Source organism: Crocodylus siamensis, chromosome 9 (assembly GCF_052110815.1).
Source record: "Crocodylus siamensis isolate JL-2025a chromosome 9, ASM5211081v1, whole genome shotgun sequence".
Taxonomy (NCBI): Eukaryota; Metazoa; Chordata; order Crocodylia; family Crocodylidae; genus Crocodylus; species Crocodylus siamensis.
This window is the reverse complement of record NC_143403.1, coordinates 37,635,074-37,655,984: the sequence shown is the minus strand read 5'-3', so window position 1 is coordinate 37,655,984 and position 20,911 is coordinate 37,635,074. Positions and strand designations below refer to the sequence as shown.

At 43.0% G+C, this 20,911-nt stretch overlaps 1 protein-coding gene across 8 annotated transcripts in view; it reads left to right on the top strand.

Annotated features, from left to right (window-relative positions):
* Positions 1-20,911, top strand: part of CNGB1 (cyclic nucleotide gated channel subunit beta 1) — a 152,408-nt gene that overhangs the window by 70,804 nt on the left and 60,693 nt on the right. For all 8 annotated transcript variants that reach the window (XM_090062699.1, XM_090062698.1, XM_090062703.1 and 5 more), the window contains 7 exons: positions 281-350; positions 891-927; positions 7,506-7,671; positions 8,246-8,302; positions 10,639-10,695; positions 14,201-14,483; positions 16,501-16,555. In XM_090062699.1, coding sequence (XP_089918825.1) covers positions 281-350; positions 891-927; positions 7,506-7,671; positions 8,246-8,302; positions 10,639-10,695; positions 14,201-14,483; positions 16,501-16,555 — 725 coding nt within the window. The remainder of the gene's footprint in view (positions 1-280; positions 351-890; positions 928-7,505; positions 7,672-8,245; positions 8,303-10,638; positions 10,696-14,200; positions 14,484-16,500; positions 16,556-20,911) is intronic.

Sequence of the window (20,911 nt, the reverse complement as noted above, 5' to 3'; positions counted from 1 at the left end):
CTTGGTGGGATGCTCTTAACAAGGGAGACACTTTACATGTTGCAAAATTATGACTCAGCATTGCTGGAAACTCCTTGTTAATAGATGTTCTCTTCAGAGTGTAAACGGTAGATAGGAGGATTCATTTCTTGTCAGGGAGCACAGATTGGCACTAAGTATGCCCCAGGGCAGGGTGGTGGGGAGCCTAAAGGGCCGGCATGCCCTACTGATGAAGGAAACGAAGGTTAAATAAAAAATAGGAGAGGGGAAAAAATTGTAATGGAAATTTTCTGCTTGGCAGGATGTTTGACTGGTTTGTTCAGGAACTGGAGAAGATGGTTCCACAGCCTGTGATCAAGCAGGCTGATTCGGTAAGTGGTTAATGGGGTAACGAGTTGGTGCTTCAGCTTTATCTGAGTGCAAGTAGGCTCTTGCATGGTGATGAGTTAGCTGGCCTAGTGCTGAGTTCTGCACTGTCTGAGGGCTGCTGTGTAGTCCTGTCTATCTCAGTGGAGACTGGAGGGGGAGGAGGCCTTTTACGAGCCTAGCTCTGGAGACTTCAGCAGAGCCTATGTGGACTGGGCAAAGTTATCTCCCGCAGTATTTGGGAATCATGCTAGTCAGATGATAAGGTGTTATAAATACATTTTTTAGCAAATAGTCAAGACCTTTGTTTTATATTTCACACAGAAAATTCTTAATAGTATGGCATAGCTAGCTTCATGCTGGGGTAGGGGTTCTGTTGTGACTCACAAGGGAAGGGTGCCATCTACTGAATTGCCAGATGTACTGGATGAGAGAGTAGAATAGTGGCAATACACGGACATGTACATGCACACACATGCACCTGCACGTACATTGGTGAAAAATAGATGACAGTAATATTTTACTCTATTCTTTTTTCATGTTAGGAAGGAGAAGTGGTAACTGCGTGCCCAGTGGAGGAGAGTAAGTAATCAGTACTTCCCATTACATTACATTATTTCATTCAACAGAGATGTGTACCTTCTTGATCAAGATGAAATGGAAGGAAGGGCTGCAGCAGAGTTAGGAAGATGCCCTTGACCAGACCTGGGTTGGGTTTCATGTTGCAGAGCTTTGAGAGGGAGATAGGGAAGCAGTGAGAACAACGTTGTTAAATTGTCCCCATTGCATTTTTTTAGTTCACTTTGTGCAGTTTGACTTGCAATACATTCTTGATCAGTATCAACCTTTTCTCTCCTGAAAGCTTCCTTGTAGATTTGGGATGTTGTTGTGACTCTCCAAGCCTTTCCTTTATCTGACTCTCTTAGTAAGAGACTTGCATTTTGGGGGTATCTTCTCCAAATGTGAAGAATGTCCCAAACTGAGAAGCCTTGTGATTTTCTTAGTGCTGTTGGAAGCACTTTAAAACACAATTTCTGAGTGAATTTGTTATCTACGTGCGTAACTGGGTTACGCCAGAAGGAATTTTCCAATTCCTTAAAGGCTATTGGAATTTGGATCAGATACACACTTATAGCCCCTTCCAAACCACTTCTTTTAAGTTCACTCATGAGGTTTGAGGTCATGCCTTTGGGAGCTTGAGGTGCCCAGACAAAGACATCTTCTGCACAACTAGGAAGAAGATAAGTCTTGCAATAGGTGACATATTTGGGGTCCCTAGTGAGACTGACAGGCAGAGTATGTAGCCTTAACTACAACCTTTCACTAGTAGTGTAACTAGTTGTGGGTCACAGGGACATGAGCCTCAGGTGTTGACTAAGTCGGATTACTGGAACAGAAGTAGGGGCTTCTCAAGACTTCAGCAGCTCTGGTTACCAGTAGCACAGAACAGAGGAACATGGCTAGGACCCAGCAGTCAGTGGGTAGAAGCAGGAGAGGTTGAGTCTCTGGAGGGCAGAGGTTGGACCCTCTGTAGCCAAGTATTTAATCCCAAAGCCAAATTTGGCTTTTTATATTGTTGTTTGGCATGGCTTTTGGCAATTCTGTACTGACAGCCCATAGTGGCTGGAGTCTGGAGCCTCCCCTCCCCTTCCCCAACCCTTCCTCACCCCTCACCTTTATTCCAGTGCCCCACTGCTAGGTCTTCCTCTGCTGCCCACTGCACTACAGAATCTACTTATGTCTGTGCCTTGCTCTACTACTCTTGTACATCACAGCTTTGTAATAAAAAGTGAGGTGATTTCTGTCATGGCTGATTTCACAAAGCAGACATACTACAAAAGAATGCTTTGATATCAGGTGTGATAATGCCACCTGAATGTTATATGGCAAAACTGAAGGACTTCACAAGGTCACCTAGTCCAGTCCCCTGCACAAGGCAGGATTGTCTCTGACTAAGCCATCTCAGCCAAGTGTCTATCCAACCTGCTCTTGAAAATTTTCAGGGATGGAGATTCCACAGCTTCTCTAGGTAGCCTGTTCCAATGCTTGACCACCTTCATAATCAGAAAGTTCCTCCTGTTCTCCAATCTAAATTTCTCCTGCTTCAGCATGAGGCTATTGCTTCTAGTCTTGTCCCTATGGCCACAGAGAAAACCCTTTTCTATCCTCTCTATGGTCATTATTCAAGTATTTGAAGATGGTTTTCAAATTGCCCCTCAGTCTTCTCTTCTTCAGATTAAATAACTCCAGTTCTTTTGCCCTTTCCTTATAAATCATGTTTTCCAGGCCTTTTTTATTACTCTCTGCTGGATTCTTTCCAATCTGTCTGTGCCACTATTCTTGAAGTATGGGGACCAAAACTGAACACAGTACTCTAGGCAAGGTCTCATCAGTGGCTGCATCTACAAGAGCAGCAGACTGTGCAGTTGTTACTGTGCAGTCATTTAGTACTTGCATAACCAAGTCCTTAATGACTGCACACTACAGTAACCAGTGTTACTGTACAGTAGCTTCCTCGCATGGTTTTTTCAGATGCTACTATGCAGTAACTTGTTATTACTGCATAGTAGCCTTGTGTCATGGTCTGTGCCCATAAATGCTACTGTGCAGTAGGGCTGCGTGAAATGAAACACAAGTTGAAATGGAACAGTGGTGATGGAACAGTGTTTCATTTTGAATTTTGTTTCAGTTTGAAACCTCTGTTCCATTTTTGTTTCGTCAAAACAGTGACGCTGTTTCGAGTTTCACCCATAGGCTATAATGGGGAAGCTTGAAACAGCTTCTCTCATTCAGCAGGCAGATTGGGACCCACGACCCTGGGAGGGCTGCAGGGGCTGTGCCAGTCCTCCCGGGGTTGTGGACCCTGATCTGCCTGCCAGATGAGGGAGGGACGCTGGGTGTTGTTGCCTGGGACCAGTGCCAGCACACCACCAGTCCCAGGCAGGAGCATCCAGCTTCTCTCATCTGGCGGGCAGATCGGGGGCCACAACCCCGGGACGGCTGTCAGGGCTGTGTGATCGGGCTCAGTTCACTTCCCCAGCCCAATCAAGCTGGGGAAGGGAACCGAGTCCCATCGCTCAGTTCCCCTCCCAACACTGTGATCCATAGGGCTAGGGAAGGGAACTGAGCCCGATCACTCAGTTCTCCTCCCCAGCACTGTGATTGATTGGGCTGGGGAAGGCAACTCAACCCAGCCCAGTTCCCCTCTCTAGGGCTAGGATCGGGCTGAGGAAGGGAACTCAGCTCAGCTGGACTGAGTTCTCCTCTCCAGCGCTGTGATCCAGGCTAGGGAAGGCAACTCAGCCCAGCTGAGCTGAGTTTCCCTCCCTAACCTGATCCTAGGGCTGGGAAGAGGAACTCAGCTTAGCTGGGCTGAGTTGCCTTCCCCAGCATGGATCGCAGCGCTGAGGAGGAGAACTGAGTGATCGGGCTCAGTTCCCTTCCCCAGCTAATCGTAGCACTGGGGAGAGGGGCTACTTCGAAACTCAGAATGTTTCAAAACTTTTGAAATGTTTCAACTGCCCTCGTTTTGTTTCAAGGCTGTTTCGAAGCCCTTTGTTTTGTTTTGATTTTGCTGTTTTGAGCTCAAAATTAGTTAAAACAGTGTTGAAACGAAACAGGTGGTGAAATTTCATACAGCCCTACTGCACAATAGCAATGAGCTACCGTGCAATAGTGTCTCATGTAGATTTGCCTAGTCCTGACTACAGTCAAAGAATCACTTCCCTTGATTTGCTGGTGACACTCCTGTTAATACAACCCAGTATACTGTTGCCCTGTTTTGCAACTGTTGGTGTATACTCAGCTTGTGGTATACTGTAACCCCTCGTTCCTTTTTGCAGTACTGTAGCCTAATCAGTCATTCCCCAGGGTGACATATAGGAAAATATTGTATAGACTGCATAGATAATATAAAGGAACATTTTGCCATTTCAACTTACTTTTGTGCAATGCATGGGTTCATTTTCCTACATTGGTAGTTTAGAGGAATTAGGTAGGAGACTGGATCTTCCTGAGGAGATCTGGATTCCGCTACTCAGTTTGGGTCTGGCACTATGAACATTAGGTGATGTCTCAGACGAGGTATTCTTCCTTTGCACCTTTCCCCGGCATTTGGTAGGGTGGAATGTTGACATCATGGAATGTCTTATCATGCAGCTATGTCCACTTTGCCTTAACTCTCAAAATGAAAAATTATTCTCATGGGATTTTGAACAGGGGAAATGCTGAGATGGTAGTGTGTTTCTTTGTGGCTCTCTACTAGGCAGGATACAGAGAAGCACTGGCCCAGGTGTATGAATTCTATTTGCTCTCTGTTGAACAATCAGTGATTGGTGATGCTGGTCACCAAAAAGCACTGATGACTCTAGTTTGTGGCAAATCATATAACCAAAGCTCCTCAATTCATCCTTGTTCACAAAGCCTAGCATAAGGCCAATGCTCTATTTAAGCATCTTTTAAGCCCTATTTTATGGTTTTAAGCGAAGAATCAACTTTATGACAGCTGCATGTACAGGAGAGACTTTCACCCTTCATGTGTAACTGGCTTAAGTCAAATCCCCGATTTGGTATGTTGTGGTATTTTAAATAGCCTTATGTGACACATGAAGGCTTCTTCCAAATCCAAAACAGCAAACATCTTTATTAATATATTCCCTCTCCTTTTGTTTCAGGGGGGAAAGGGGCTTAAAGCCTCTGAAACAAATGGAAAATGAAGACGTGGGAGAATCATCTTTGCACAAAATTAAATTAAACCAACCTGAAGAGAAAAATACAGTTGGGGGTAGAAACAAAGAGAAAGATCTGCAAGTTCCTTTCTAATTACTCCCCATTCCAAACTTAAACCAGGAGTAAAAGCTGAGGCTCAACTAACTCAGTTGCTCCATTTTCAAAAGGGAATTTTAGCTGTACATCTCAGTAGCTGAAGTTGGATGCCCCCTTGGCTGGAGTTAGATGCACAGTAACTGTCTGCCTCTGCTGACTGGAAGAGGAATTTCTGCTACTGGGAAGAACCTGACTCTAATACCAATTCCAGTCAATAGTATTGTCATTTTCTTCTGTTTTCACTTGACATTGATTTGTCTGGGTATGTCAGAGGCAGAGATTTTGATTCTTCAGAATATGGCTGTAAGGTTTAATTTGTACTGGGTATAAGAGCTGAAAAAGATCCTTTGCACAACCTTCTAAGCATGGATCTTCCTACTGTCACTTCTGAATTCCTAAAATGATTTTAAAGCCACAGCATACCAAAATGTTATCACTTGAAACCTGCTGACAGTTTGAATTTACTTCTGTCAGAAAACCTTAGCACAATACCCAAATAGCACCTAGCTTCTCATCATCAGAGACTTGTGTTCTTTTTCTCCCACTGAAAAGGTAGTTCTGACTTAGCAAGTGGGAAGGGACCTGGTCTGGAACAGAAAATATTAGGTGTATAAATAAGGTTTAAGTGGCACGTAGGCTTTGTGGCTGTTCTTTGAGCAGGGCTGTATTTAATGTATCCCAAGCAATTGTGACTTTTCCACAGACAATGTAGCTTTTCTGGTCTAGCCTGCTAAAAAGTTTCAGAGCAACTCTCAGCAGTTAAAACATTCCAAGAGAGGCTATTGTGTGAACTGAACACCTCCAATATACAGACACAGAGGCACAGGCACACACATGCACTCATGCATGTTCTGGGCTGGATTGTTAAAGAACATTGGGTTGGATTTGATCTCATGTGATCCCTCCTAACCCTACTTTTCTATTACTATGATTAGGTACTCTTTTCCACCCAAGTATCATTTACTTTACAACAAGCCAGGCACCCATAATGAGGAGTTCCTATCTATGCAGCTGAAATAATGTTTCTTATCTGTGTATTTATAATGTGCTTGCTACATGGCAACTGAGTAACATTTCTGAATCTTCCCTAGCGAACAAAATCCAGTATTTTTAGCGAAGTGTCTTCTTTTTCTTCTCCTTTGTATTTTAAAACCTGTTTCTGAACAAAATTGACTAAATACATTGTGTGGCATTAGTACAATGCCACCTGGGGTAGTGTTGAGTGAATGTGTATTGGAATTAAAAATAAAATCCAAGCTTTGATCACAAATGTCGTTTTTTCTATTTTTGTGTATTTTTAAATGTCCACACTTTCTTATTGAACTCTTTGTAGTCTTGGTGGTGTTAATGGGACCCCAAAAATCCCTTCTCTTTTTATAACACCTGATTTGGGTAGTTTTAGTTCTTCCTCTTGTTTTTCTTGCATGCAATTAGCATGTATCTGAGATAACAATGGCTGAGTGGGCCTGACCTAATGGAGGCTGAAGATAATGGGAGGAATCTCATTGACTTCACTGGGCTTTGGAGCAGACCCATGATGACCCTTCCAGAAATGTGGTCCCCCATGTACTTCCCTGCAGCATTGGTTAATGATTGGGCTGTAGAGGTAGTTACTGTTTGCAGTGTAGAATGCCATGTCACAGGCTTAATTACTACTTGGGGATAGCTCATGACTTCAGCAGGTGCTGCTGTCACAGGTGTGCATGAACATGTACATCATTAATAACAGCTCCTGATGGTATTCTGCTTGCTGAGAACACAGGGAGAATAGGCCTATGGGAGAAGATGTTATAACAAGGTGCAGAGCAGGCTCATTTGAGCCCCACTTCCAGCCTCTACACTGGGGTCAGTTTCCAGGATGGTGTTGTGGCCATTCCTGCACTGGAGTGCAAGGGGGCAAGAGCTTTCTGGGTCCTTTCCTACCATTGAGTCCTCATGTAAGAGCAATCAGACCATGGCTTAGAGATGGATGGGCCAGATCCTCATGTCAATCAGTGCGGCTCCTGTAAAATCAACAATTCTACTCCAATTTACTCCGTCACAGGGTTTCTTCCAGTAGTAAGATATATAAATGTAGAGAAACCTATATTTTTATGGTATTTTTATTTTGTCCACGTGTACACTTGTTAGGAACACCTGTTGCAGCTTCAACAGGGCTGAAAGTGATACAAAGTTGGGGAACACTGGGATATGCTGGCAGTCTGGTGTATTTGATGATCCCTGTGCTGAGCAATATTTGTATTAAATGTTGAGAGCTTTAAAAAATAATGTAGATGGATTTGAGTAATGAATGTGCTGCCTTCATTTCACTGCTTTCTCCCCTGTTCCCACTACAGTTTGTATCTTCCCCGAGGAGCAGGGAGAGACCAAACTTGTCATTGAAGACATTGAATCCAATGAAGTTCTAGAAGAGGTGAAACCTTGTGACACTGAGATGGAACTTAAACTGTCTTCTGCTCCTCTCCCTTCAATAGAAGAGGAAACTCAGGAGGAAGAAGAGAGGTAAGAAGAGAAAGCTCATACTGGAAAAGCCACCTTGTATGTCAGATCCTATATTATAAGGAATCAAGCCCTCCAATGTGGAGGACTCAGAGGGTGGAATATGATCCATATGTGTTTTGTTCTTTCCTTACATCCATTCAATATATTGTGTGGGTTACTTAGCACCTGGTGATTTATACAACTAGCTATAAAAGTGATATGCACTGCAAGGACCCAGAGTTACTAAAACAAGCAATTGGCTTTCCTTCCAATTTCTGTGAGATTTAGATGAAAAGAACACAGGAAATCCTAGGCTGAGCTCCATCCAGTGCAGTATTCTGTCTCAGACGGGATACAGCACCAGCTGTTTGAGAGGGTATTGTAACAAACTGGTGTAGGCAATAATGAGACCATCTGTGCTAAGAAGAAAGATTCTTTCTATCCTCTAGTAGTTGGAGGTGGACTTATTACCTGAAGCAGGAGGGGCTGGGTCCCTTGCAATATGTTCTTAAAGTGGTGTTATCATCACTGACAATGCCTGGCCCATTCTCCATATCATTTATCTCAATCTCTTCCTAAAACCTCTCACTTACAGGGTTGTCTGTGGTGACTGGTATGTGTGTCCATCCCCAGAGGTACCCGCAGCTCAGCGGTGAGTTCAGAGACCCATATCTGCAAAGTGCAAAGGGGTTTGGGGTCCTTCCAGGTATAAACTACTTGAATAGGTAGCAAAGACACTGCTGTGCCAGCTTGCCTTGCATTTATTCTAATACATGTCATTTCTGGGCTCTCGTACCTTCAGGCAACTATATGTCAGATGTGCAGAATCTCAGACGCATTGAACTATATTGTGGTTCAGTTACTCCTAGATAAGCGCAAGGATGAGTCCACCAATGTCCTTGCACAATCCTGCAGCTTTTCAGTTTCGTTATTGATTTTAGTGGAGCAGAATCAAATGCTTACACTGCAGTGTAACTGACGAGTTACTAAACTCATCTTCTCCTCACTCTTGTGGAAGGCTCCAGTCTCCAGATTTGAAACGATGCTTAAGAAGCTGGAAGGACTTGATTGTTAACCTTCAGCAGTTACGCATCTGAAAAACAGTAAATAACATTTTCCAGCCAAAAAGTGTTTAGTCATTAATATGCTTCCATAGGCTGTTGTATATTGTACAAGTGCCTTTGAGCCCTCTAACAGAATTTACAGGCGAGGAGAGATTTTCACCTGCTGAATTTCAGATTTTCAATAAAACATCATTGCCCAGCTGAATATCCTGGCTACAGTTGGCTCCCCTGTGGTCACAGATTCTGATCCTATAAAAGAGATTTTCAAACAGAAATGCTGTGCACCAGGATTTCACATTATGAGCTATATGACACGAATATGAAGGAAGGAAATCTGTTCTCCTGTGCGGCAGGAGTTCAGCCTGGCCTATCAGAGGGATCAGGTCTGTGGAGTCAGGAATTTGGTTATGGGAAGGAGTCTGAGGTTGTTTTCCTTTCTTACCCTGAGGGACAAGGTGAGGTTCCTCACAGGAGTGACAGGAAAGGGAAATGACTTTGATGGCTAAATCCTGCTTGTTTTACCTGACTCTGTGCATAAGGTTAATATCATGATGGGTATCACCTTCTGAAGAATCGCAAGCTGAGTCTAGAAAAAGGAGGCACAGTGTCTGTGCTATGTGCTGTAGTAGGATAACCTCTGGAAAATTGATCAGCGCTCCACCTTTGAGCAGGAAACTGGTTGTGGGATCTATCTCTTGGACTATCAACAAGCTATCATTTGAAGCTGTCCACAGAGAAGGAAACTAGTTAATGAGCCTAGTTGGCCAGAGGATGTCAGCAATTCTGTGTGCACTTAAGAAATAGGTGTGTCGCTTACTCTATGCTAGCAGCTAAAATGTGACACAGTGAGGGAGTTGAGCAGCCTGTTGGCTGAAAGATGGGAGTCAATGTATTTTGGGGCTTCCTGAAAGGCTTTCTGGCTAAGTCAGTCAACATTCCTCTGGGAGGCTGCTTGCCAGCATGGCAGGCTAAACAGTCTCCAGAAGGCATCGCCAGTCTGTATCAACACAGACCAGTGGTTTACCTTGTCCACTGCTTGACTGACACTAGCCACTAGCTTCAGAAGAAGGGGTAAAGCTCCCATCATGGATTCTGGCTGTTGCAGTTTGCACAGTAAGGTGCACAGGACCGGAGGTGGGAGGGGGTGACCGGTGGGAACGCTGACTTGGGATAACAACTCTGGTGTTCCTAGAGCTATGCATGAGAATTTAGCTCAGAAGTAAAAGACTGTCTTTTACAAGTGAATTCAGCCTCCAGGTCCTGGATAAATACTGCTGCTCTGCATGTCAGAAGCTCATTCCTTCTTGCTGATTAGTTTTCCTTAGAATAAATAGCAACTGTGCTAACATAAAATGATTCCCAGAGCTCTGTTCCTTCTGTTGCTGTTTACTGGTGCTTCCTTCCACCCTACTAAAGATAAATGGATTTATGAACATTCATTACACAGGCTTTTTTCCCCCTAATACACAGTCCTGGAAGGAAACGTAGCATTCCACACAGCCAGTCAGCAATTTCCTGCCCTAGAGCACGAATTCCAGTAGGAGGTTTTGTTAAAAAAAAAAAAAGGTTGGGGTGGGGGAGAGGGGAAGAGAGAAGACTTCCTGCAGAGCAAATAGAATTTGAAGTTTCCAATATAGTTTGCCCCTATATTTCTTTAATATTTTACATCATTCTTTTGTAGATATTCTTTATTTTCTCCCACATGTTAGTACCTGCCATGAAATACTGTGAAATAAGCCTAGCCAATATTCTCAAGTCAGTCATCTCCAAATGTTTCTTTTGAGATTTTGAGGTGATACATATCTTCCTCTTGCCTACATCATCTTGGCAGAAATGTCTACATCCATAGAGTGTAATTTCAAATAGCCACCTGAAATTCAAAATCTCTACATTATATTTACCATAAAAATACTTCCCTTGTAAGGTTGCAGACATCCTATTTCCAGAATGGTAGCGAGGAGGAAGAAACCAAGACTGCAAAGTAAGTGGTGTTCAGAGTTGTAAGCATTCTTTCAAGATTCACTTGAAATGTTTTTATCTTTTAATGAGAAGTAGCTCATAAACAACATATCAACATGACTGTAAATATTGTAAATATTTCAAATAACAGAAATGTGATTATAGAAAGGATAAAGATGGGCTTTTCTCTGTGACCATAGGGCAGGGGTAGGCAACATTTTTTGGCAGGAGTGCCGAAAAACACCACAATGCCTCCATTGGAAGGTGCTGGAGTGCCAGCATGCCAGAAAAACAAAATGAAGGCAGGGGGTACATGGCAGGATGCCCTGCTTGTGCCCCTTGCCCCCACCCAAAGCCCCTGCCCCCCAGCCCTGCTGCCCCCGCCCCCACCCAAAGCCCCTGCTCCCCAGCTCAGGTTCCCAGCTGGCAGCAACTACCCAGACCTGGGGCAGACAGGAGGGCTGAGCAACCGCCCTGAGGTGCGTGCGCAGTCACTGCCAGCATAGAGCTGATGCCAGAGCTGTGGAGCCTGGCACAGTTGTTTGCAGCCTGGCTGCTGCTTGCTGCAGCTGTCCAGAGCCCGGAGCAATGGCCTTGAGCTACAGCAGAGGAAATTGAGATTGGAGATTAGGGGAAACTTTCTGACTATGAGGGTAGTCAAACTTTGGAACAAGCTGTCTAGGAAAGTTGTGAAATCTGAGTCCTTGGATATTTTCAAGAGCAGGCTGAACAGAGTGCTAAAGTACATCCCTTGTGACATCCCTTCCACCCTGCTTTCCTATGATCCTATGTGAGTTGTCAAGACATGGAATTAAAAAGGCTCAGATTTAAATAAACTTTGTTTTCACAGAGCTGATTTTTTTATAGCAGAACCACAGGCAAGATTCAGGTTTGAGTTCGTGGTTATTTGCATGGGTTAACTGTTTTGCCTGCACTAGAGGAGATTTACAGCCATGATGGGAAAATGGTGACATGATTTGGTCCAAGTGTCTGCTCTGTGTGAACTAAGTCTGACCTTGAAATGCACCAACAAGCAGCTGACTAAAACTGTTTGCATTTACTCTAGAGAGAGCAACACCATTTATTTCCATATTTGCTAAGAAGTTTCAAGGCACAAACACCAGTTAACAGATGTAGTTTACACTTAACCCTCAGTGGAATTTGAATGTTGTTGGAGTTTAGGTTAAATGTGCCCTGAATTTTTGGTCTTTTCCTGATGACAGTGGATATGATCTTGGCAGTGCATACGCACATCTCTGTCTAGAGGGCAACACTGTTTTAAGAGATGAGCCAGGAAGGATGTTTTAGCTAACTTGGTTTATTCAAAGACTTTCTGATGACGTATGGTACCTAGTAACCAGCAAGTGTCTCCTAGCGACACTTTCTCTTTCTTAGCAACTGCTCAGCTTCCCCTAGCAACACAGTCCTTTGGTCCCTACACTGTTGCCTGTTTCCAGAGGGGGTTCTGAGAAGCTGTCCACACAGCAGCTCAATCCGATTAACAGAAAACAGGATTTGCAGCTAATCTGTAGACTTCAAAAACGAGGGAGAAAAATCTTGGTTTCAAAGTGGTTCCCGGTTATTTAAAAACATGTATGTTAACTAAATGTATTCAGGAGCGTTATGAATATTATGAAGCTGGGTTTAAAGATGAGATTGTGTGCTGTATCTGCAAATATACTTTAATACAAGTAGGTGAATTTTAAAATCATTTTTCTATTGGAGAAAATTACTGAGATGCCCATACCCATTAGAAATAGTATCTTTGGGCTAACCAGTGCTTAGGAAGTGTTTTTGCCTAATTGATTAATTTACTTTGGTTTCACTTGCTTGTAAACATTTAGAATGTCATATACTAGCATCAAAATGCTGTACTCTGCCTTCTGCCTAAAAAAACAGAATGCCCAGATTCTCAGATGGAAGCAGAAAATGCATGATTGATCAGTGTTTAATCTTTTTGCTGGTTATTGTGTCAAAACCCGCTTTTAATTTCTACTGTGCTGTAATTTACTGAGCTTTCTATGCTTCTGTAATCCTCTCTGGGGTTTTTAGTTTCAGTTTATAATAATTTCAGTTATGGTAATTGAGATATTGTTTCAACACTCAATGTATTGGGATTTTTACTGGAAAAGAGAGAGAGAGGATGGTTGTGTTGCCTAACATAGGATGAAAAGAGTTGAGATTGGGTTTGGGGAGAGTTTCTAATAAATCAAAAGATACAAGAAAAGTCCTGTGAAGTAACATTTTTTCACTCAATGCAGTGAGAACATTTATTCTCAGATGCGATAGCGTGACTTTTAGGTTTTCAAATACTCAGCTATTTTCTGATGTCTTTTCTTCATTCTTCTCCTTCTCCTCCAAGTAGCAACTGATTCCAGGGTAATTTGTTTATTAAAGCTATAGAAACATTAAGAAAAATGATCACCAAGCACCAAGGGACCATTTTTTTCTCATTAAAGTCCTGTTAAAGCAATAATATCTATCTTGTGAGCCCTGTTTGTCAACAATGGATAGTAGATTAGGACTTGCAGATTCTGTATTTGGGTGCTGAAGTTGGCCTTTGAGAACAGAAAATAAGCAGCACTTGCCATCTTACTAGTTTCACCACACAAACATGGGGTGATATTTGCAGGTCTTGCTGCTGGAACATTTGGCTTCCAGTTTTTTGTTTGGTGGTTCCTAATTAAATTAGAAATATTTAGCAAGGCACATTCATTTTCCTGCTCATGACTTGCATAGTTTATATTACTTTGACCAGTTAATATTTTTTCCAACATTTTAAGTCAGTCTCCTCAATCATGGTAGTTAACTTTATAGCTCATATGTTAAACCAAGGTTGATCTATTTCTAGTAAAAGGCTGCATGTTTGTGCCAGGAAACAGGTGCAGTAAACAATTAATAGTCCTTATGTGTAGAGAAGGCTTTCCAATTTGCTAAATGGGTTTTGGTTGCTTTTAACAACAGCAATTAATAAGAGCCTGTACATAAGACAGACTTACAATGCTGTAACTTACTTTACACAGATATAAACAAGAAGTGCAGAGATGACATAAATGCCTATACTGTGGTAACTGCCCTAGATCTGATGTAGAATTTACCCTTGAAAGATTAGGTTAAAAATCTGGCATAAGTTTATGGCAGTGCAGGGGTCACGTGTCCATGGGTTACTCCCTGTGGTGGGTACAGCGACAGCAGTATAGGGTCTACTGTACTGAAATCTGGCTGTTCCTCTGTCTGCTCTGGACACTGATATAAATTTACCCTGATATACAAAACATACAAACTATACCAGCATAAATGTCCTACCTGTCTGGGCCCTAAGACTCAGCCCCTCAATTCCACTGCCTACATCTGGGGTATACTTGCATATCCTTTCTGGTCTATAAGCAGGATTCAGTAAAGCAATGGCTTTTCAACTTTGACATTTAAAAATCTTTGCCCAGTGGGTAGATACACAGTGCTATGATGACCTGTGTCTACAGCACGCTTCCTGTAATATTTCACTACCTTTATTTTGCTTTCTATAGATTTCTGCCTCACTCTTGTATTATTTTTAATGAGGACGTGGGTGAGCATTCTTTTGCAGTAGCTGCTCCAGATAGTTACCATATAGAAGAAGAACAAGTGATTGAGTTCAGCGCTGCTGCTTCAGATGTTTGCCAGCTAGAACATGACCAGCCACTTGAGTTCAGTGTTGCTCCAGATGTTTGCCAGCCAGAAGATAACCAGCCAATTGAGTTCAATGATGCTCCAGATGTTTACCAAATAGAAGAAGAGCAAGTGACTGAGGTCAAAGACCCATTGATAAAGGTAGGAAAATGTATCTTTTCCTTGTAATTCAGGTGCTCAGATTGAGATCACCACAGTCAGAAACAGTTGAAGGATTATCCCTGTGGAGACACGGTAATTTGGTTTATGTTAAGAAAGGACTCTGCAGGGAAACGTAGCTGAATTACTGTGACGCGGTGACTCAAATAACCTCTCTGGCTGCTGCCCCTTGTATAGGGAAAAAGTGTCTGTTCAGTCCTGCCAAGGGTGCTCTGCCTGCTGTGGGCCATAAGCACCCCAAACCCTACCACCTGTTGCTGCTGCCACTGGTGGCGGGGGCTGTGCAGCATGTGGGGGGCATGTGGCAGAGGGCTCACACGGACACCCTACCATACCCACATTCCCCCACAAGCCCCATATCCACTCTCCCCACAAACCCCACACCGACACCCCACACCTACACCTCATCCTCAGCTCACCCCCCTACACACCCCCCCCCCAGCCACACGCCACACTCCCCCACACACAATGTATAAGAGCAGGACTTTATTTTGAAGTATTATGCAGGACTTTATTTGAGCTATTATGCAATTGCCTTTATATACACTAAGCCAACATACATAAATCAGGAAAACACTTTTTTTTAAATACAGTTAAAATATATTATAGCAGATGTTTGATTTTTAGTATATGATTTGTTTTTTTCTGGTTCCAAGATAGCAAACCCCCTTCCCAAAAGGAGGACTTCCAGGGGCAAGGGGAGGGACTTATATTGGCAAAGGTCAGGTCTTAGGGGCAGAACTTCTGGTCCCAAGATGGTGACCAGGCGGTGGGGCACCTGTCAAGGAGTGGGGCCACCCTTGCAGCCCTTGACAGCTCACCAAAAGTTGTTAAGCAGTCATCCAACCAAAATAATTGCACACCCCTGCTTTAAAGGCTTTTGGAGTAATTGTCCATTATAACTATCTGGGTCCTTTCAAATGGGAATGAATTCAGCCACTTTAATACAAAATGATCTACTTCAGCAAATATAGTCATCAGTACATTGTTGAGTGACTGTGCTAAAAGTTCCAAAGAGTTACAGTGAAATGAATGCTGAGATACAAACTCTATCCATTGCCTTGAGGAAGTCTTTTTTAATTGGTTGGTAGGGCTGTCTCCATGATGTGTCTCAGCCTGTAAAGTATCCAGGAATTTCTTCTGTGTTAGAAGTTGGATCTTTGGTGTCATTGCATTCTCATTTAGCACTTGTATCGCATTCTGCAGCACCAGAAATGTGGGAGATCCTTGTATTAGCTCTGCAATTAAGTAGTCAAGAAAAACAAGACCCAAGTCATATTCATGGCACCAGGCTAACTTATATGTCCTTTGTTCAGTTTTCTCAGTCACTTCAGTGATGTTAAGAAAGTTGCTTAATTTCACAATATCAGTACTTAGGAGTGTACTGCTCCATGGTGAGCTTTGAGTAGAACTTAGACATAAGGCAGTGTGGGAAAACAAATGTGGGAGATGGACCGTTTCTGTGCATTAAACTGGAAGTAAGTAGTCAGAATGTTCTCTGTATAAAACAACAGTGGCCCCACATACTGTCCTACTGGGAGAAATAAAAAAAGTAACATCATAAAGGTTAGAGCAGAATGCATAGATAGCACTGTGCGCAAATCCTGTGGAAGTGACATGGTAAACTTCATACTCATCAAATGGCATCAGTATTTCCAGTGTGGCCAATTTTGGTTACAGTTGCTGTGAAAAAATAATGAAAAGTGTGTGTGCAGGCAAATCTCCTGACATGTCTTTCCCTTGAAGTCTTTTCGCTACAATGAATGAATTAGTCTACGACTTCTCTAGTGAAATAGCCTACAGCTGTTATGATAATGTTAGATCATCTCTGTCTTTTTTTACCTGACAGAGGGAAAGGTTCTGAAATATTCTAGTAATATTAACTTCCAGTTTGCTACTAAAACTGCATTAGATTTCAGCCTGTATAAAATACTGTTTTTCTGTTTTACTTTGGTAAGGGAATGGGATGTTTTTACAGTGGACTGATTGTTTTGTATAGGTGGAAGAAGTGCAAGTAGAACCTGAATTGGAGCCTGCTGGAACAGATACTGAAGGTACCATATATAACACATAATGGCAGTCAGTTTCTAGCAACCAAAAAAGGACAGTGAGATACCTCATCAGAGGAAAACTCGCCTTTTAGAATTCTTATTCAATGTGATTCTTGTGTGTGATGGGCCTGCTTTCTGAAATTTCTCTTACCTCATTTAAAGCATCTTATGGGAGAAACAGTGGCAGAGTTGCCATCAGTAATACCCAGATATGGAAGGTGAGAGTTAGGCAGCAGTTAATTTTCTTAATTAAAATAATCTCTCTCATGATGTAGGAAGTTGTTCTTCAGCTGAGGGAGAAATGGAGAAGGGGAAAAGTTTTTTTTTTTCTCTGTTCCCTCATTCAATTTGGGGAATAACTTGTTTTGTAAAATGTATTTTAATTTAAACTTTTAGGAATGACTGAATAAAAATTAGAAGTGGAATTTAATGGGAACTTAATTCAAAGGTCTGTGTTTATTTCTAGTACAGCTTCTTCAAGGTCTCTGGAAATAGTCAAAGGATGATTTGACCCATAGCCTTGTTTCATTTCTGAGAGTTGCTTTTAACTGCTCAGTGTGTTCTTGCAGATATGCTTAATATTACATTATTATTATAATGATAGCACAAACCTGACAATTCAGCAACAATGCTATGGGTCAACAGATGTGTATTTTCTGTGGGTAGAACTTAGAAGCACTTAGTGCAGGGGGCTGGACTCGATGATCTCCCGAGGTCCCTTCCAGCCCTGATGTCTATGAAATATATTGCTTAAGTTGCACATACGCCTTGCAGTAAGATCTTCAAATCTTACAAGGGGCTTTTGCATTTAGATAAAATTTTCCCAAAGGATATTCTCGTATAATTCTCCTAAACTCTCCTTTCTACACAAAATCAGAAGCAATCAGCATTCATGCCCAGTAGCGATTAGCCCCTACATGAACTGTGGGTGCAAGTTCTCTTTGGTCCCCTTTCCATTTGGTCCCCTTAGCAGCCTGAATAGGAGAACCTGACTTGATCTCCCTTGCTTGGGATTCCAGCTGTGTGAGGGAGTCTGCACTGGGACCAGAACTGGCATGTCATCCCTGCATAGACCCTGGAACAGATGTTGGGGCAGGAAGTAAGCTTGGCTAGAACGTGCTGTGCTCAACTATCCAAAATTGGCAAGCAGTCTTTTGTGGACTGTTGTCAGTTGATGCAGGTTACAGCAGCTCTCATATTGCCCTAACTTACTGAGAAAGAGAGAGCTGATAGCAGTTGTCAGTGTCCTCAGTGGGCACCCAAAAATAGAAGCATCTAGAATTTATAGACATTTTTGCCAAATTGTCCCATGATTTTTCTTTTAAACACTAGGCCTCCACTTATCTGTGGGAAGGATCAATTTCCATTCGATTATAAGAAGGAAGGTGTATGTCTGATCTCTGGACTAACACAACTCATTTTCCATTATGGCTTGTGGTTTGGAGACTGGGCATTTCATATTTTGCAGAATTTATAAATGAGAGACTAGATTAGAAGCAGCCTTAAAGTGAAAACTGTAAGTTTGGGGGCAGGCAGAACAATTAAAGCCATGGAAGATGTTACTTACCCTCTCACTTCCGGAAAGCATTGTTTGAGTCACAAGAGAAATGTGTGTGGTTGGACAGCCTGATTCCTTGCTTGTCAATTGTCAATGCTGTGAACACAGTCACAAAACCATGCCTGATTCTGTCCATCAGTCTTTGTGGAGAAGAGCCTCAGTAGTGAAACAGGAGGATGCTGAATGTCAGGATGCAGGCCCAGCCTGGTAAGATGCAACTCTCCTGGTGGTGTTATCTTTCACATCTGAGAGTGCAAAAGGCCAGAGATTCATCAGAGCCTAGTGGCCTATCAGGTTAGTGTGGTTAAAGTATGCCAGTGGCACACCAGGGAGTGCTGTGGCTATCATCACTAGCACCTGCCCTAGATTACTCAGCCAAAATGGCCAGGTATCCATTTACAGCTGGGTCAGTTGGGGAGGGCCTTCGGCATAAGCTTGAAGTGATTCTCCAGTTGGACCCTCTGGGGCCCTAGTGGGACTTTGTAATCACTCTGCCACCACACTCCACACTTGTGAGTACTGAAACAAAGCTCATCTGAGCATTGTATTTCTTATTGACTAAGCAGCACTCTCTCATATGATTCTGTGTTTCTTGTTGCAGCTTCAGATGCGCTGTCCCTTGCTTGAAGTGCCTAGGCTCCTAGCACTATGTCCAAGCAAGCCAAAGACGTTGAGTTAAACCGCCTGGTGCACGACAAGCCACCTGATCGCAGAAGCTCCTCCCCTTTCTCCCAAAGCATAGTAGAGCAGTTACCCAATGTTCCCAGCTACCAATCTTCCACCACCTCACGCATCCCCATCCTCATCACCAGAAAGGGAAAGGCTGGTGTGGTGAACCCCAATTTTTTGAGAGAGGAACAGCCCCCTCCTCGTCCCTTGGGTAGTAGAACCTACGGCTTTTGTGATGTGCTTGCACTGCTTTGTGTGGGGGCCTTGATCTCTGTGCATCCTTTCTGTTGCTATTTTTTTTCCCTCTTCCTTAACTATGTTCTTCTATTGCAACATAGCGATACAATAAGAACCAGCTTTTTAATATGGAACGTATTTTGTGTTAACGCACTGTATTAGAATGACTGTGGTTTCAAAGTGCATTTTGGGGATGTCTGGGTTGGAAGTAAAACCCTCTCCCTGCTAAATAATCCCAAAAGAAAACCTTCAGGTAAAGGAGTACATCTCTATTATGCATGAACTCTCTTGCTAATCAGTGAGAGCGAGGGAATGGAAAAGTGGAGTCTTGTTCCCTCTTATAAACAGTTTAGTCCACAAATGTGAATTGGTGCTTTTCTAATCTTCCTGGGCTGGATTTGTTAGAACCACATTAATACATTTCTGTCTGATTAAGTATGTCAGAATTTGCCTCTTAATGTCATTCTAATGTTCTCTGTTGTGTGTGTTTGCTTTGTCCCACTCAGCCAACTCAGTCATATAGTAATCAACAAGGGTTTGGAGTGTGTGTGTCTGTGAATGCTTTTATACCTTTTGGTGACTCTTGCCCTGTGCGAAGGCAGTTCACCCAGTGTAAGTGGTGCACAGTTACCTGCTCAGGGGTGAGTTTCACCCTCTGTAAATGAAAATATCAAAGACTTACTCATGGGCTGTGATTTTACATATCATAATGAGAGTAAGTGCCTCAGCCAGTCAGAATGTGGGGATACTAGACATTAGAGCTGTGTGTAGACAAAATGAGGGACGTGTGCATGGCACTTTAAAGCTGGCTAAATGCTTTTGCACTGCTTTAATGGTGTCAGTGTTTGCATGCCTCTGAAGTGTATTGTGCATTAATTCCAGCCGCTGCAGGAAATTCGATGGTATAATGCACCTTAAATGACTTGGGGCGCAGCAAACTAAAACTCCTTCAAGGAGTTTTAGTTTGCTGCCCCTACAGCCACGGAGCATAGCATGGGGCTCCATGCGGCTCTGCAGGAAGCCCTGCAGGCAGCCTGGCGGCAACCCGGGAAAGCGGCTCCGCCCAAGAGAAGTGGCAAGCCTGATTCCCACCCCCCCAAGCCTGCCTGCCTGAGTTGTGCGGGGGGCTGGTGCTTCCCTCCATGGCTGCAGTGCCCGGGACCACCTGAGCCAGGTGCCTGTGGGCAGGTGCCGCCTGGCACGGGGGAAGGGCGTCACTGCCACAGAGGGAAGCACCAGCCCCTCCGCAGCCCAGGGAATGCGCTATCCGCTGGCAGCTTGCCTTCCCCTCCCTGTTGGATAGGCAGGTAAGTCAGTGGGGTGTGTGCATGACACAGGGTTTAATCAGCCTTAAATGGAAGTGGTGTTTTTTAAAACCCACTGCTTCAATTTAAGGCCCCTGTTTCATCTACACACGCTCTAGAATCCAAGCTGAACTTTATTTTTCAATTACGTAGTTCCCTGTGCTCTTGGCCTTTGAATTTATTTTCTCTTTATTATCTCAGCCTTCAGCCATTACCTTTATTTAGCCCAGGAAGTAGTTATCACCTCATAAAAAGGGAGACCCTGTCAGGTTATCATTTAAATATTTCCTTGTGTGGTATAAGTGTGTGCTGTGATGTAATTTGAAATCCATACTAAGGTGATGCAATTATGGTGTCGCACCTATTAGGAAACTTTATGGGTCCATGTATGTACACACTGATGTAAGAAACTTTACTTATGACACTGATAGTCGTAGTGACTTCAGAATATATTTTTCCATAGTGTAGAGAAAATTATTCAATTTGTTTAAAAGAAAAAAATATTTGCAAAGTCTGAGAGTGTAAGAAAAGCACCCATGCATTTTCAGGCTTTTTTGCTTATCTGTTAAAAAAAAAAGAAATGAATAAACT